The 14357-nt window shown below is 44.3% G+C and overlaps 1 protein-coding gene across 1 annotated transcript in view; it reads left to right on the forward strand.

Moving 5' to 3' along the window:
- LOC111962608 (dihydropyridine-sensitive L-type skeletal muscle calcium channel subunit alpha-1-like) overlaps positions 1-14357 on the forward strand; it is a 32796-nt gene that overhangs the window by 14648 nt on the left and 3791 nt on the right. The window contains 24 exon segments of the mRNA XM_023985861.2: positions 84-229; positions 626-707; positions 843-1003; positions 1162-1389; positions 1738-1949; positions 2173-2293; positions 2445-2659; positions 4851-4920; positions 5044-5176; positions 5480-5609; positions 5889-5948; positions 6260-6366; positions 6528-6615; positions 6839-6946; positions 10366-10418; positions 10651-10797; positions 11062-11266; positions 11366-11524; positions 11827-11937; positions 12200-12283; positions 13435-13482; positions 13775-13927; positions 14057-14122; positions 14241-14306. Of these exon segments, the coding sequence (XP_023841629.2) occupies positions 84-229; positions 626-707; positions 843-1003; positions 1162-1389; positions 1738-1949; positions 2173-2293; positions 2445-2659; positions 4851-4920; positions 5044-5176; positions 5480-5609; positions 5889-5948; positions 6260-6366; positions 6528-6615; positions 6839-6946; positions 10366-10418; positions 10651-10797; positions 11062-11266; positions 11366-11524; positions 11827-11937; positions 12200-12283; positions 13435-13482; positions 13775-13927; positions 14057-14122; positions 14241-14306 (2953 nt within the window).

Here is a 14357-nt window from a genome sequence, read left to right on the forward strand (position 1 = left end):
CACACACACACACACACACACACACACACACACACATCTCTCTCACTTTCATCTTTTCTCTATCTCTCTTTCCCCTCCGTCAGTGAATTCACTAAGGAGCGAGAAAAGGGCAAGGCGCGCGGAGAGTACACAGAGATGAGGGAGACCCAGCAGCTGGATGAGGATCTGAAGGGCTACATGGAGTGGATCACACAGGCCGAAGTCATGGACGCCGACGGGGAGGGACAGGGTACTTATGGCTTTCTAACCCTATCACCAACACACAATACAATAGAGGGAGGAGTACAATAGGAGTCAGCCCGTTGCAAATGTCCTGCAGGTTGGCATTTTATGTCATGAATCTTGTTCTGGTGGCAGCTCTGCAGAGCGGTCACTAGCTGGCACAGCCACAAAGTCATAAACATTTTTTAAACACCTGACCCTAACCTCGACCCTAACCTTAACCACACTGTTAACCCTAATGCCTCAGCCTAAACTTCAATATTTTTATTTTCATGAAATTTTACAATATAGACAATTTTGACATTGCTCAATTATCTAAGGGGAAATCTCTCAGTTCTGCTTCCAGTACAAGACTAATGACAATAAAAGTCAACCTGCTGACACCAGTGTCTCTTGTCCCCAGGCCTGCTAACGCTGGAGGATGGAGAATCCGAGGCAGGGAGCCTAAAGGACATGGACACCATGCAAAAAATCATGTACTACTAGTAAGTACACACCTARACCGGCTTCTGACTGGGACAACACTCGGGTGTTTTGATAAAACAAAAGTCTGACAGACTTCCTCCTAACATCCCATCTCTTCCTCCTCCTCTCCCTCATCTCTCACTTGCTCTGTTCAGCAAGCTGGCTCGTAAATGGAACGTTTTCTTCCGGCGTAAGTGTCTTGTGTATGTGAAGTCCCGTATGTTCTACTGGTGGGTGATCCTTCTGGTGTTTCTGAACACGCTGGCCATCGCTACTGAACACCACCAGCAGTCCCAGCAACTCACCGAGTGGCAAGGTCAGGGTCTACATATCATGTCTATAGCTTCAACCCATATACACACAATCCCAGCATCTAACAAGGCTCTTGTCTACGCCATGGCTAACACATGCAGACCTCTCTCTCTCTCTACCCCCTGTCCCCCCCCCCCCCCGCTTCTCCCTTCCCCCTCCCAGACACTGCCAACAAGGTGCTGCTGTCTCTGTTCGCCATTGAGATGTTTATGAAGATGTACGCCCTGGGTCTCCAGCAATACTTCATGTCTCTGTTCAACCGCTTCGACTGCTTCGTGGTCTCCACCGGCATTCTGGAACTCGTCCTGGTCCGCATGGACGTCATGACTGTCATGGGGATCTCTGTGCTGCGCTGCATTCGACTACTTAGGCTGCTCAAAGTAACCAAGTAAGACTTCACATTAGGCTGCATTAGGCTTTCAGGTGTGTTAGTGGTGGACTCCATTAAAAGCCTGCACACACCACGGCTCTCCAGGTCCAGGAATGGTCCAATTAATTGATGGGTTTATTGATTAATTGATTGTATCTTACATCCCCAACCCCTTGTAGCTTCACAGGAAGTGCACAGCACTTACTCTCTTGCTCTGTGTGTGTGTGTGTGTGTGTGTGTGGTGTGTGTGTGTGTGTGTGTGTGTGTGTGTGTGTGTGTGTGTGTGTGTGTGTGTGTGTGTGTGTGTGTGTGTGTGTGTGTGTGTGTGTGTGTGTGTGTGTGTGTGTGTGTGGTGTGTCTTCCAGGTAACTGGGACCGTTTCTCTCCCAGTAATCTGGTGGTGTCCCTGCTGAACTCAACCCCCTCCATTGCCTGCCTGCTCCTCCTCCTCTTCCTCTTCATCGTCATCTTCTCTCTGCTGGGCATGCAGGTGTTCGGGGGGAAGTTCAACTTCCCCAATGCGCCCAAACCCCGCAGCACCTTCGACAGCTTCCCCCAAGCTCTCATCAGTGTTTTCCAGGTGGGCAAGGAAATACAGTTTTTWTTTTTWWTTTTTAACAGATTTATCACACTAACAAGATGAAGGACGATATGGAGATCTGAAGGAGCATATGTACACGTATGATAGGAAAATGTTGGACATCAGCGCTTGCTTTTTGTTTCATTCGCTGTGGAAAAGCAGGACGATCATTTGTCAGTGGGAGCCTGACTGTGTTCCTTCCCTGCCTCTCTCTCTCTGTAAGATCCTGACGGGGGAGGACTGGAACTCTGTGATGTATGATGGCATCATGGCACATGGCGGTCCCACCATGCCCGGGATCCTCGTCAGCATCTACTTCATCATCCTCTTCGTCTGCGGAAACTGTATCCTCTGTGTGTGTGTGTGTGTGTGTGTGTGTATGTGTGCTGTCCAACACCTCTCTCAGACAGAAATCAGACTTAAATTCTGTCCTTGGGTACAATAGTGTCTCTCTTCCATTTCCTACCGTAATGAACTTTGACCCCTAGCACTTAGACATCCTGCTGAATGTGTTCCTGGCCATCGCTGTGGACAACCTGGCGGAGGCTGAGAGTCTGACCATGGCTCAGAAGGAGAAGTCTGAGGAGAAGAAACGCAAGAAGCTGCTCAGGGCTAACATGCCTGACAAGGCCACAGAGGAGAAAGCCCTCCTGGCCAAGAAGCTTGCAGCGGAGAGAGCCAAAATAGAGGGCATCCCTACCACAGCCAAGGTCAGATATTTCCAGTAGCGGTGCGGGGGTAAAATCACAGAAGAAGCCAAGCCAGTAAAAAAAAGCCATATTGTGATAATTGCGTTGTTTGCTCTATAACCCATTGGTTCATACGCCACCGTGGTATACAATAAGGCCATGACAACAAAAAGACAACAGTCACACAGTAGCGGAATAAATTCAACTACACATACGTTTGTTTCATCACAAAACTGGAGAGCAACATCTGTCCAGTGAAGTCCACAAAGCAAATATTGCATGTAACAAACAYCTACATCACCTGCAGCATGGTCAAGCAAGATAGTGTTTTCGACAGTTTACTAAACAACGACTGATTTAGACCCACGGAGTTACAGCAAATCAGCACAAAGACAACAGGAGCACTGCCTCTGCTATTCCAGCACCATTTACACTTTAACATTCAAACATCATCAAATCAACAAGGCTATATCCAGGCTGTATCACAACCGGCCGTGATTGGGAGTCTCATAGGGTGGCGCACAATTGGCCCAGTATCGTCCGGGTTTGGCTGGTGTAGGCCGTCATTGTAAATAAGAATTTGTTCTTAACTGACTTGCCTAGTAAAAAAAGGTTAAATAAATAAAAAATCTGCTTAGTTTAATACACTGAAAACAAACTTAAAGATACCAAAAACAATTTAGTCCAATCAATGTTGCTAAATATCATGTGGCTGTCCAATTGTATGGATTTCTGTCTGTCTATATGTGTGTGTGTTTGTGTGTGTGTGCGTGTGTGTGCGTGCATGCATGCGTGTGTGTGTGTGCACGTGCGCGAGTGTGTGTGTGTATGTATGTGTGTGTGTGTGCGAGCAAGTAAAACGAAACATGTTTACTCACACTACTTGTAGACTAGTTGAACGCCAATGCCATCCTCCTCTTTCATGTTGGCAAAACGGTCTATGGTCTCTTTCATACGGTACACTTTTCGTTTTTTGTTGTCATAAGCTACCTAGCTAAAATGATTGCTAGCCTAACTTCCTTGCATGGGCAACAATGAACCAGCTAAGTTAGCTAGCTAGTTAACGTGAGCCTACTAGGCTACATCTAGGCTACATATTGAACTTCAATCGGCTCAGGCCAGTGGCACAACATATTGCCATTATAATCATTGGCCTGTACAGAGAATTAAGTAAAAAAAGTCAAAATCCCCATCTCCATCTATGGCTTAGGGAAGGGACGATTTAGCAAGCTAGCTACCGCAGGACATCAACACAAGCAGAGCAGAAACAGATTTTTTTCCTGAAAATGACATTTTGCTTTGGAAGTGTTTTGATTGGTGTGAAACCAAATCCAAACCAAGCTTCCCCTTGGGGGGTGTTTTGCTGCATCAGGACAACCCACAGTTGTCACGTTCCTGACCTGTTTTCCCTTGTTTTGTATGTATTTAGTATGGTCAGGGCGTGAGTTGGGTGGGTTGTCTATGTGTTGTTTTCTATGTTGGGGTTTTGTGTGTTCGGCCTGGTATGATTCTCAATCAGAGGCAGCTGTCAATCGTTGTCCCTGATTGAGAATCATACTTAGGCAGCCGGGGTTTCACGTGTGTTTTGTTGGGTGTTTGTTCCTTGTTAGTGTTTCGCCACACGGGACTGTCACGGTAGTTTCATTTTGTTATTTTGTATCGCATATTTGTTTTCGTGTTATTAAATTACCATGGAAACCAACCACTCTGCATATTGGTCCGATCCTTCTCGCCTCTCCTCGTCCGATGAGGAGGACGATATAGACTATCATTACAACAGTTGAGCCCAGCTCAGCTCTGATTGGCTAATTATCTTATAAAATTGTATCAAGGGAGGCCAAATGCTTGCTGGCATCAATCAATCAAATGCTACGGACCAACATTTTTTACGCTTTTGGTCCGGACAGCATCAGCTACACATGTTGAGACAGAGGGGTGCTGTTTCCCTCACTCAGATGATTTCTACATGAGATTCAGCCACTTGCGTATTGACCTAAAATTATGAAAACACAGAGAGAGACAAAATATAAATWATTTTATAATTTGTATTTTTGTTGGTCAAATACTTGGGGAAGCCTGGCTTCCCTTGGCATCCATGATTACACGCCACTGTATATTTCACGGAGAAACCCGCCCCACGTTTTGCGTCAGTTTAACCGGTGGGATTTGAACCCAGGCCCCACTCTAATCAAAATGCTTGTTTATGTCACAGCTGAGAGTGGACGAGTTTGAGTCCAACGTGAACGAGATAAAGGACCCCTTCCCCCCTGCTGACTTCCCTGGTAAACCCCGTTCGCTCACACACCTCTGGGCACATTCATGTCAATCGAATCTGGATCTTAGAGAACTCTGAGATCTTAGAATTTTTAGAACATGTCACGTTTCCTGTTCTTTCTTTCGTCCAGGTGATGATGAGGAGGAGGAGCCTGATATCCCTGACACCCCGAGGCCACGGCCAATGGCAGACCTGCAGCTGAAGGAGGAGGTGGTGCCTATTCCAGAGGCCAGCTCCTTCTATATCTTTAGCTCTGATAACAAGTAATGATGATTATGGTGATGATTATGGGGATGATGATGTACTTGCTAAGACTGGGATATGTTGCTGTTTATCTGCCTTATAGTTGAATGCACTAACTGTAAGTCACTCTGGATAAGAGTATCTGCTAAATMACCAAAATGGAAAATGTACTGATGATGGTGGTGATGATGAATGGATTACAATGAATGCATTATGATGTTGGCATTATGTGGTTGTTTTAGCCTCCTTACTTGGCTGTCAGTCACTCTGCATAACAGTGTCTGCAGTTAAATTCCTGTGACGTAAATGGTGTCCCCCTCCAGGATCCGTAAGCTGTGCCACCGCATCATCAACGCCACCGCCTTCACCAACATCATCCTCCTCTTCATCCTCCTCAGCAGCATCTCACTGGCTGCCGAGGACCCCATCGACCCCATGTCCTTCAGGAACCAGGTGCCCACAGACATGCCTGCTCTGCCTGCTGTATCAGTCACCTCCTTATCTCAGATGGAAAAGCATTTGTTTCAGTAAAGAAAGCCGAAAGGGAAGGAATTTTGACCAAAATAACTGACACAAAGGAGTTTTCTCTGCTTCATGGCATCYCTGTCTTTAACCTATGCAGCATGCCTGTACGGAGTACCACATTAGAGATTCTGCTAAAGAGCTCTGGCGCGCTACTAGGCTGAAATGAATCCGCCCACGTTGTCATGTTGCCCTGTTTCCCCTGTGTAGGTGCTGGCCTCCGCTGATGTGGTCTTCACCTCAGTGTTCACMGTGGAAGTTGTCCTCAAGGTAACCAGGCATTGTCGGCTCCACTACTAGTAGCCGTACTGGGTTAGAGAGGCACTTTTCTAAATGGGTGTCTTACATGTTTACATTACCGAGTACATGCACCTTTTCTGCAGCAACGGTACATCGGTAATGTGACAAGCTCTCCCGACATTATGTTACATCCACTTTAACCTGCACCGSAGCCATATTCAACTCTATATGTTTTCACATGAGTAGCCATGAGTTCATGTGGGTTAATGGTTTGTTGGTTTGAGAGGGTTTATGTCTCAACCAGTCTCGTCATCTTCAGTATCCTTCCGCCTCTACTCCAGATGACCGTATACGGCGCCATCATGCACCCCGGCTCCTTCTGCCGGAACTCCTTTAATATCCTGGATCTGATTGTGGTCAGCGTATCCCTCCTCTCCATGCTCATGGAGTAAGTAGTCCCTGGGAATGTATAATGTCATTCAAATGCTGTGGCACAACTGAATCTATTCCATAATGCTTGATGTAGCTTCAGTTATGAGTGTGTGTCTCTCTCTAGAAATACAGACTATAGACAAGTCAAGTGTGAGATGTGGTGGCTTCCCTATCTAGGTCCAGTGCTATCTCTGTGGTGAAGATCCTCAGGGTGTTGAGGGTGCTGAGGCCCCTAAGGGCCATCAACAGGGCCAAAGGACTGAAGGTGAGCTTACCTGTGCTCTCTACCCCTCACTTCTATCCCTCACCTGTACTCCTTACCTGCTCCTCTGACACTATATTCACATTCTCATTGTTTTTTTACATGTTCCCATTACCTAACGCACCAAATGCAYTACTTTGACCAACCCAGCAGCRACATGTTTTTCTAGTTCTGGTCCTYAAGTACCCATCTGATATGCTGGTTTCTGCTGTCTCTTGTGGTCTAGCATGTGGTCCAGTGTGTTTTTGTGGCCATCAAAACCATTGGCAACATCGTGCTGGTCACCCTGCTGCTAGACTTCATGTTCGCCTGCATTGGAGTCCAGCTCTTCAAGGTGCAGCTCTTATGAGCTCTATAGGGATTTATGGTAGTTATAGCGATGTATTGGTAATTTATAGGATTGTATGGTAGTTTATTATGAATGCATGGTAGTTTATAGCGATGTATGGAATTTATAGGGATGTATGGTAATATATATGGATGTATGGTAATTTATAGGGAAGTATGGTAGTTTATATGGATGTATGGTAGTTTATTTAGGGAAGTATGGAATTTTATAGGGAAGTATGGTAGTTTATATGGATGTATGGTATTTTAGGAAGTATGGTAATTTATAGGGAAGTATGTAGTTTATATGGATGTATGGTAGTTTATAGGGATGTATTGTCATTTATAGGGAAGTATGGTAATTTATAGGGAAGTATGGTAGTTTATATGGATGTATGGTAGTTTATAGGGATGTATGGTAATTTATAGGGATGGTATGGTAATTTATAGGGATTTATAGTAGTTTATTAGGGAGTATGTAGTTTATAGGAAGTATGGTAATTTATAGGGAAGTATGTAGTTTTATATGGATGTATGGGTAGTTTATAGGGATGTATGGTAATTTATAGGATGTATGGTATTTATAGGGATTATAGGTTTATAGGATGATGGTAGTTTATAGGAATTTATGGTAGTTTATAGCGATGTATGGTAATTTGTATGGTCCTTTATAAGGATGTATGGCAGTTTATAGGATGTATGGTAATTTATAGGGGTGTAATTTATAAGGAGGTATGGTAATTATAGGGATTATTGGTAAATTATAGGGATGGATGTCATTTTATGGATGTATGGTAATATATATGGATGCATGGTAATTTATAAGGATGCATGAGTGTATAGGGATGTATTGTAATTTATAGGGAAGTATGGTAGTTTATAGGGATGTGTGCTAATATATAGGGATGTCATTTATATGGATGTATGGCAATTTATAGAATGGATGGTAGTCATAGGATTTATAGTAGTTTATAGGGATGTGTGGTAATTATAGGGATGTATGGGAGTTTATGGGATGTATGGTTGTTTATAGGGATTTTTGGTAATTTGTATGGTAAAGTACAAGGATGTATGGTAATTTATAGGGATGTGATGGTAATTTATAGGGATGTATGGTAGTTTATAGGGATGTATGGTAATTATAAGAGTGTACAGTGAGGAAAAAAGTATTTGATCCCCTGCTGATTGTTGACGTTTGCCCACTGACAAAAAAGAAATTACAGTCTGTAATTTTAATGGTAGGTTTATTTGAACAGTGAGAGACAGAATATCAACAAAAAAATCCAGAAAACGCATGTCAAAAATTTTATAAATTGATTTGCATTTAATGAGGGAAATAAGTATTTGACCCCTCTGCAAAACATGACTTAGTACTTGGTGGCAAAACCCTTGTTGGCAATCACAGAGGTCAGATGTTTCTGTAGTTGGCCACCAGGTTTAGCACCACATCTCAGGAGAGATTTTGTCCCACTCCTCTTTGCAGATCTTCTTCAAGTCATTAAGGTTTCGAGACTGACGTTTGGCAACTCGAACCTTCAGCTCCCTCCACAGATTTTCTATGGGATTAAGGTCTGGAGACTGGCTAGGCCACTCCAGGACCTTAATGTGCTTTTTCTTGAGCCACTCCTTTGTTGCCTTGGCCGTGTGTTTTGGGTCATTGTCATGCTGGGAATACCCATCCACAACCCATTTTCAATACCCTGGCTTGAGGGAAGGAGGTTTTCACCCAAGATTTGACGGTACATGGCCCCGTCCATCGTCCCTTTGATGCGGTGAAGTGTCCTGTCCCCTTAGCAGAAAAACACCCCCAAAGCATAATTGTTTCCACCGCCATGTTTGACGGGGGGATGGTTTCTTGGGGTCATAGGCAGCATTCCTCCTCCTCCAAACACGGCAAGTTGAGTTATGCCAAAGAACTCCATTTTGGGCTTCATCTTGACCACAACACGTTCACCCAGTTGTCCTCTGAATCATTCATGTTTCATTGGCAAACTCAGACGGCATGTATATGTGCTTTTCTTGAGCAGGGGGACCTTGCGGGCGCTGCAGGATTCATTCCCTAGTCCGTTTCATCGGTGACTATGGTTTACCATTGATTGTCTGGTGACTATGGATCCGCTGCCTGAGCATCATTGACAAGATGCCTCCCTGTGTAGTTCTGGCTGATTCCTCACCATTCTCAATGATCATGCAACTCCACGATCGAGATCCTTGCATGGAGCCCTAGGCCAAGGAGTTTGACAGTTCTTTGGTTTCTCCATTGCGAATAATCGCACCAATGTTGCACCTTCTCACCAAGCTGCTTGGCAATGGTCTTGTAGCCCATTCCAGCCTTGTGTAGATCTACAATCTTGTCCCTGACATCCTTGGAGAGCTCTTGGTCTTGCCATGGTGGAGAGTTTGGAATCTGATTGATTGTATTGCTTCTGTGGACAGGTGTCTTTTATACAGGTAAGAAACTGAGATTAGGAGCACTCCCTTTAAGAGTGTGCTCCTAATCTCAGCTCGTTACCTGTATGAAAGACACCTGGGAGCCAGAAATCTTTCTGATTGAGAGGGCGTCTAAATACTATAATTTACTCATAATATGCAATCAAATAGTATATTATCACTGCGAATCTGTTTTTTATCGTGTTATTCGCCTATTCTATCATAAGATTTTAGTTACTTCTGTCTCTCTGTTCAAATATAGACCTAACCATTTAATAATATTAGATCTGAAAGTCATTTCTTGTGTCAGTGGCGAGCAAACAGCAGATACATAATCCCGGAGGGGCTATCGGAATATTTTGTGCTTAGTAAAGTGGAAATGTATTGTATAGCAGGATGTGGCTTGGTATCGGTGATTATGGTAGATGGTATAGGAGTGGATGAGTATCAGGGTTGTATGAGAGTTTGATAGGGATGTAATGGTTGGTTTATAGGATTTTGGTATTTGTATGGTAAAGTACAAGGATGTATGGAATTTATAGGATGATGGTAGTTTATAGGGATGTATGGTAATTTATAGAGATGTATGGTAGTTTATAGGATGTATGGTAGTTTTATAGCGATGTATGGTAATTATAGAGATGTATGGTAGTTTATAGGGATGTTATGGTAGTTTATAGGGATGTATGGATTATAGCGATGTATGGTAATTTATAGAGATGTATGGTAGTTATAGCGATGTATGGTAGTTTATAGGATGTATGGTCATTTATAGGGATGTATGGTCATTTAGGATGTATGGTAATTTATAGGATGTATGGTCATTATAGGGATGTAATTTATAAGGATGTATGGTCATTTATAGGGATGTATGGTCATTTTATAGGGATGTATCATCGTTTATACACCTGATGATCAAAACAGAAGTCCACACACAGTCAAAGCTAATATTCTCGCTCATGTTCTGTATGTTTGTGTTCATGTTCATCCCTGCAGGGCAAATTCTATGCCTGCACAGATCCTGACAAAATGACAGAGGAGGAGTGCAAGTAAGAGAGTGCAGTGATATTGTTTAGTCCCTCGCACACAACATTACATGAAAGTACAGAATGGAGCATTACATTAGTCCTGCTTTCTGTTTCTCTGCCACACTCTCCTCTCCCATGTACTCTCTTTCACTCATTTATCTCTTTATTTCTTTCATTTTTTWATTAMAATTTTTCTTAATTWRTWTRTTTRTTTATCTCTTTCTCTCTCTCGCTCTCGCTCTCTCCTTCTCAGGGGCAACTACATTAGGTACCAGGAAGGTGCCATCCATCCGATGACCATCCATAAGAGAGAATGGATCAACGCAGAGCTCAACTTTGACAACATCCTCGAAGGCATGCTGGCTCTCTTCACTGTCTCCACCTTCGAGGGCTGGCCAAAGTGAGACATACATAGAAGCTTGGGATTTTGTATTTATCACATGGCATGCCCAATAAAGTACTATGGAACACATAGAAATGTATGTATGTCATGCTTGCTCAATGTGTGTGTTGTGTGTGTTGTGCTGTGTGTGTTGTGTGTTGTGTGTGTGTGTGTGTGTGTGTGTGTGTGTGTGTGTGTGTGTGTGTGTGTGTGTGTGTGTGTGTGTGTGTGTGTGTGTGTGTGTGTGTGTGTGTGTGTGTGTGTGTGTGTGTGTGTGTGTAGGTTGCTCTACAAGGCCATAGACTCTAACATGGAGGATGTGGGTTCCCCCATCTACAACAACCGCATCGCCATCTCCATCTTCTTCATCGTCTACCTCATCCTCATCGCRTTCTTCATGATGAACATRTTCGTGGGTTTRGTCATCGTTACATTRCAGGAGCAGGGAGAGCAGGAGTACAAGAACTGCGAGCTGGATAAGAACCAGGTGTGTGTATCTGGGTGTGTGTGTGTCTCTCTGTTTTGTTGGTTGTTCCAACACACAGCAGTGTGTAACCCCTCTGTGTCCTGGTCTTCCCTCTGACAGCGTGCGTGTGTCGAGTACGCCCTGAAAGCCCGGCCGCTGCGCTGCTACATTCCGAAGAACCAGTATCAGTACAACGTGTGGTACATCGTCACCTCCTGCTACTTTGAGTACCTGATGTTTCTGCTCATCATGCTGAACACCATGTGTCTGGGGATGCAGGTAACGCTATCGGAGGTGGCTCAGGGAACCTTTTCATTTCAAATACTAAAAACGGGAAACTTTGAAAGGACTTCTCCTGCGTCACATCAATACGATGCCCCTGCAAGATGTTCCTACTAGATGTGTCCATCCCTTTTCCATATCTAGGAGGTCTGTTTTTTTTGTTTGTTTGTTTTTTGGACACTCTTGAAAACAAGATGGGCATCTCAAGAGATTTCATCCTGGAAAATGACAAGTCAAATAATATTAATGAATAAATATCTTTTCATTTCCTTCTTCTCTCCCCCTCTCTTCTCCCACAGCACTGTAACCAGTCAACCCATGTGACCGACCTGTCAGACATGCTGAACGTGATCTTCACTGTGCTCTTCACTGTGGAGATGATCCTCAAACTCATGGCCTTCAAAGCTAAGGTCAGTGGTCCATAGCGATGTCCTGACTGCACTACACTTCCCAAGATGCCTTGCAAATCAATGTGGGATCACAATGATTCCAGAATAATAGCACAGTGGTTATGTAGCTACTTTGTACTTCTTCATTGTGTGCTACCCTCTTCTCAAACTCATGGCCATCAAAGTTCAGAGCTGGAGTGTCTGTAGATTAAGATACCTTTTATACACACACACACACACACACACACACACACTTGTGATGAATGTTTTTCCTTGCCCCTAGGGTTACTTTGGAGACCCATGGAACGTCTTTGACTTTGTCATCGTCATCGGCAGCGTTGTTGACGTCATCCTGAGTGAAGTCGATGTGAGTATTGCCATTGCGTAATGTTAATCTGAAATATGTAAGTATTGTTATGTACTGTAATATGTTATGTACTGCAGTACTCACAATCCCCACTGTTCCTAAAAGGTTTAGGTTTTACTAAACAGTTCAGGTGGACCCACTGTGCATTTTTGTCTTCACATTTTGAATGTTTTCGGATTATTATTTATAAGAAGGCTGAGGAAAATCTACAGATATTTCACAATAAAAGCTCTGTCCTGTCATCTGACTTTCTGGACTGTGTTTACACCCCTGTCTGACACCCCACCCACTTAGAGAAACTCAGGCCAGGCTCCCCTGTCAGAACTCGGCCCCAATAATAGCACTGAGYATGCGGTCAGTATTCGCCAAGGGGTAACCCTCGCACTACCACCCACCTCTGCCCCGGCTGCACCCTCAACCCCCCGAACACACCGTCCTCCTGAAGCCCTGCAGCACCTGGCTGGAGCTTGCCTCACCCACCTGCCACGCCTTGAACACCACACCACACCCTGTCTGCTTGGTTACTTTATGCCCCTAACATAATAACCGTTTGGTCATTTCCCTCATTGCTTTTACTGTTTGAGACTGAGAGGGCTGATTCCAGATCAGTTGTTAAGGGCAGAAAACAACCACTGTCACKTTGTTTCACCTCCCACCACCGTGTGTCCAGCGAACTGTCAATCATTCCTACTTGTAAGTAAGAGATTGACATCCTTCTGTGGTTTTTACTGTGATTCCTGTACAAGGGACTGAGTCAACAGGTTTGGCGTCAGGCTCTAGATTTAAAGCAGCATTTCACATGTTTCGCTTCGGAAAAGTAAATGTAATTTTAGACAACATAATGTTAACTCAAGTTGCCATTACAGTAAACCTTCAGAAGACCCCATCAACCATTTTCACATCTTCACCCCTCAGCCGTCATCCAGTCGTATATTACAACGTTGTCCTTTTTTGTGCTCAAATGCATTCTCTCCCTCTCTCTCCCCACTTACTGCAGTCTTTCGTCCTCCATTTTCTCCTCCACCTTTGCTCCACGCATACCTCCAAAGCTGGCCCTGTCRCCCTTCGCCACTTCCTGTTCCACCACCTGTGTCTGATGTCACTTCATGTCTGACTTCKCTTCCTGTGTCTCCCGTCTCTCCCCCTCACAGGCAGCCCTGGCCTCCTCTGGAGGACTATACTGTCTCCACGGCTGCGCTGTAATTATTCGCCCGTAGACACTGCAAGAGCATCGCATGAAATCGCATGAAACATTGCATGAAACTCCGCGTTAGCATTTTTTATTCATTGTACAAAACATTGCATTGCAAATTGTTAGATACTCCTAAACTGTTGGAGCTAGGAACACAAGCATTTCGCTACACCCGCAAATAACATCGGCTAAATGTGTGCYTGTGACCAATACAATTGGATTTGATTTGATCTTCAGTCTCAGTAAAAGCCAGGACAAGAAGCATTTTCAGCAACTGTTTATTCCTTTGGTGCCTTCAGGAGGTGAACCCAATGCAAGCGATAGCAGATTCTGAAAATGCCCGTGTGTCAATCACCTTCTTCCGACTGTTCCGTGTGATGCGTCTGGTGAAACTGCTGAACCGTTCTGAAGGGATCCGGAACCTTCTGTGGACCTTCATCAAGTCCTTACAGGTCAGAGTTCACTCTGCTTCTTTGCCTTTCATTCTGTAAGATTCATGAAAATGTTGCCTTTCACAAGTCTCAGGATTTGATTGGACAGTGTGCACCAGTCTGACTATGTAATTGGTTGTTGTGCTGCAGGCCCTGCCCTACGTCGCCCTGCTCATCCTCATGCTGTTCTTCATCTATGCTGTGGTTGGGATGCAGGTATTGGACACACTCACACACACACAAAGATTCATGAAAATGTTGCCTTTCACAAGTCTCAGGATTTGATTGGACAGTGTGCACCAGTCTGACTATGTAATTGGTTGTTGTGCTGCAGGCCCTGCCCTACGTCGCCCTGCTCATCCTCATGCTGTTCTTCATCTATGCTGTGGTTGGGATGCAGGTATTGGACACACTCACACACACACACACACACACACACACACACACACAC

The sequence above is a fragment of the Salvelinus sp. IW2-2015 genome, linkage group LG1, assembly GCF_002910315.2.
Source record: "Salvelinus sp. IW2-2015 linkage group LG1, ASM291031v2, whole genome shotgun sequence".
Taxonomy (NCBI): domain Eukaryota; kingdom Metazoa; phylum Chordata; class Actinopteri; order Salmoniformes; family Salmonidae; genus Salvelinus; species Salvelinus sp. IW2-2015.